The sequence below is a fragment of the Aplysia californica genome, unplaced genomic scaffold (assembly GCF_000002075.1).
Source record: "Aplysia californica isolate F4 #8 unplaced genomic scaffold, AplCal3.0 scaffold00515, whole genome shotgun sequence".
Lineage (NCBI taxonomy): Eukaryota > Metazoa > Mollusca > Gastropoda > Aplysiida > Aplysiidae > Aplysia > Aplysia californica.
In genome coordinates this window covers 304363-306827 of record NW_004797785.1, presented here as the reverse complement: position 1 = coordinate 306827, position 2465 = coordinate 304363, and the positions used below count along the sequence as shown (strand labels likewise).

The 2465-nt window shown below is 41.3% G+C and overlaps 1 protein-coding gene across 1 annotated transcript in view; it reads left to right on the top strand.

Annotated features, from left to right (window-relative positions):
• LOC101857669 (mitogen-activated protein kinase 14) overlaps positions 1-2446 on the top strand; it is a gene marked incomplete at both ends in the record, with an annotated part of 55585 nt that extends 53139 nt beyond the window's left edge. Inside the window, 2 exon segments of the mRNA XM_013086874.1 lie at positions 1723-1801; positions 2273-2446. Coding sequence (XP_012942328.1) covers positions 1723-1801; positions 2273-2446 — 253 coding nt within the window.
• Positions 2447-2465: the final 19 nt, after the last annotated feature.

Genomic DNA, 2465 nt, shown 5'->3' with positions numbered 1-2465 from the left:
TCCCTCCCTCTCTCTTCCTCTCTCCCTCCCTCTCTCTTCCTCTCTCCAGTACATCCTTGAGAACATAAAAGATACTGAGAGAACATAATACTCTTTGTATTGGGAATGTCGGAAATTACAGGTTGAAGCTGGACTGAAACAAATGCGTTTTAAGTGCTGATTTAAATTTTGATACAGTTGATCTTAAAGGCCGAGATGGGTATATATTCGATGACCATGTCACAAAGATATGATGGTGCAATGTTGTTGACGCACTTAAAACAAAGAACAATTATTTTGTACTGAATTCGTGCTTTCACCAACTAGCTGTGGCTTCAGTTAGGAAAATTTATCATCATGACACTTATTCGAATAGTTTACTCCTTCTTTCCTGTAACAACAACTATTGTCCTGATCTTTCCTACTTTGTTTTCTTTGTATGTTACTGTTGTTACTTGGTCTGCGCCTGCGTTTACAACAGGGGTTAGCCAAACCTGTTTATCTCCGGATGGTGATCCTTTCCTCACCAATGGGGCCGCGGTTTGTTGGAATCTCACACGCAACACAGAAATAAACCGAGGCTCTAACTAGCCTTTTCTCCACCCGAACTCTCAGCAGGCCTCCTATGCCTAGCTACAGCTCTCCCCTCTAAAGTCTCACCTGTAGTAATCCAGACTGCTTTTATACTCATGCAAACAATACAACTCAACTGAGACTCACACTTTACTCACTCTCAAACTTTCAGCCAAACAATACAATAGGCTAGGCCTAACCCACTGCCACTGACCAACACGCCAGATTGCAAAGTTAACAACCAAATAGACTACAATTACTCTCTTGTCTATGAACACTTTAATCTTTGGCACTTATATGACAATGACATATTTGTGTCACAAGTGCCATAAAACTCTTTCTAACCAAATTAAAAAGTTTTGTTGCTTCAAAAAAACGTGACAGATGAAGAAGATGTTTTTGAGATGTCGTTAACACAGATTAGATCAGAGCCTTTTTCTTATCACACAATGTTTTTAAATTAGTGAAATATAGATCGTTTCTTAATTTTGATTGAAAAGGATTTGCTCAAATCCTGTTCTATTATTTGACTAAGTGTCATGATGACAAATGTTGCTTACTGGGATCACAGCTAGTTGGTGGTCTAGTGGTAAGGCTACCGGACTCGTAACCGTGAGGTTGTCGGTGGTCTAGTGGTTAGGCTACCGGACTCGTAATCGTGAGGTTGTCGGTGGTCTAGTGGATAGGCTACCGGACTCGTAATCGTGAGGTTACGGGTTCGGGGGTTCGAGCCGCGGGCCCGGTGTTGTGTCCTTGGGAAAGGCACTTTACACAGATTTTCCTCACTTCACCCAGGTGGGAATGGGTACCCGGCCATAGACAGCGAAAGATCTTGTCAGTATGTTAGTGTTTTAGCGCCTGTAAATGGCTGCTTGCACTGTATGCTTCCTAGGAAGTTGAGGTTGTTTCAGATTGCTCTCAGGTCTGCTGGGGTAATAGTATAGATTGTGAAGGGCATAAAGCCTGCTGTTGAGCGGGGATTTGCACTATACAAATGCTGTCTATTCTTCTTCTTCTTCTACTTCTTTTGCCTGTTGTTCCTGTCTTGTCTGTCTATCCCCCCCCCCCCCCGGCTTTACTCAAACTTTACTCCAAATAAAAAAAAGAATCATCTATCTAGATCTAGTCTTGTTCAAAGGGTTGAAGTTTTCTGCATGCTTCTTTCCCCAGGCTCAAAACTACATTCGGTCTCTTCCCAACTTCAAGAAAAAAGATTACCGTTCCTACTTCTCTGGAGCTAACCACCTAGGTGAGTGCATGTGTTCTACAGTGTCAATTAGTGCTTGACTTGGTCAATGTCAGTTCCACATGAACAAATTCATAATAATTGTAATAATAATAATAATCATTGTTATAATAGATGACATTTATATAGCGCTCAACCCCGATTTAAGTACACAGGCTCTGAGTGCTTTACAATACAGCACAACGTACAACAGTAATATAAAACGTTGTTTTCTGACTAAATGAAAATAACTCCAAATATTTATCTTATTAATTTAAAAACAGAAATGACTTCAGCTGATATTTGAATGAATCAAAAGATTTGATCTCTCTTTAAAGTACTTGGCAAAGCATTCCAGATCGGGGGCCTTGATATTCAAATGCCTTCTCTCCCATTGTTTTAAGTTTCACAGATATTATTAATCATTACTATTATTATAATTTTCATTATGATTTTCATCATAATTGAAATGACGTGACCTCTGTCTGTGACCAGCTATTGACCTTCTGGAGAAGATGCTTGACCTTGACCCCGACACGCGGATCTCGGTGGACGAGGCGTTCAAACACCCGTACATCGTGAGCTACCACGACCCAGACGACGAGCCCACGGCACCACACTTTGACGACTCGTTTGAGAGTCTCAAGCTCAACGCTGAGGGCTGGAGAGGTGGGTGTGTGTGTGTGTG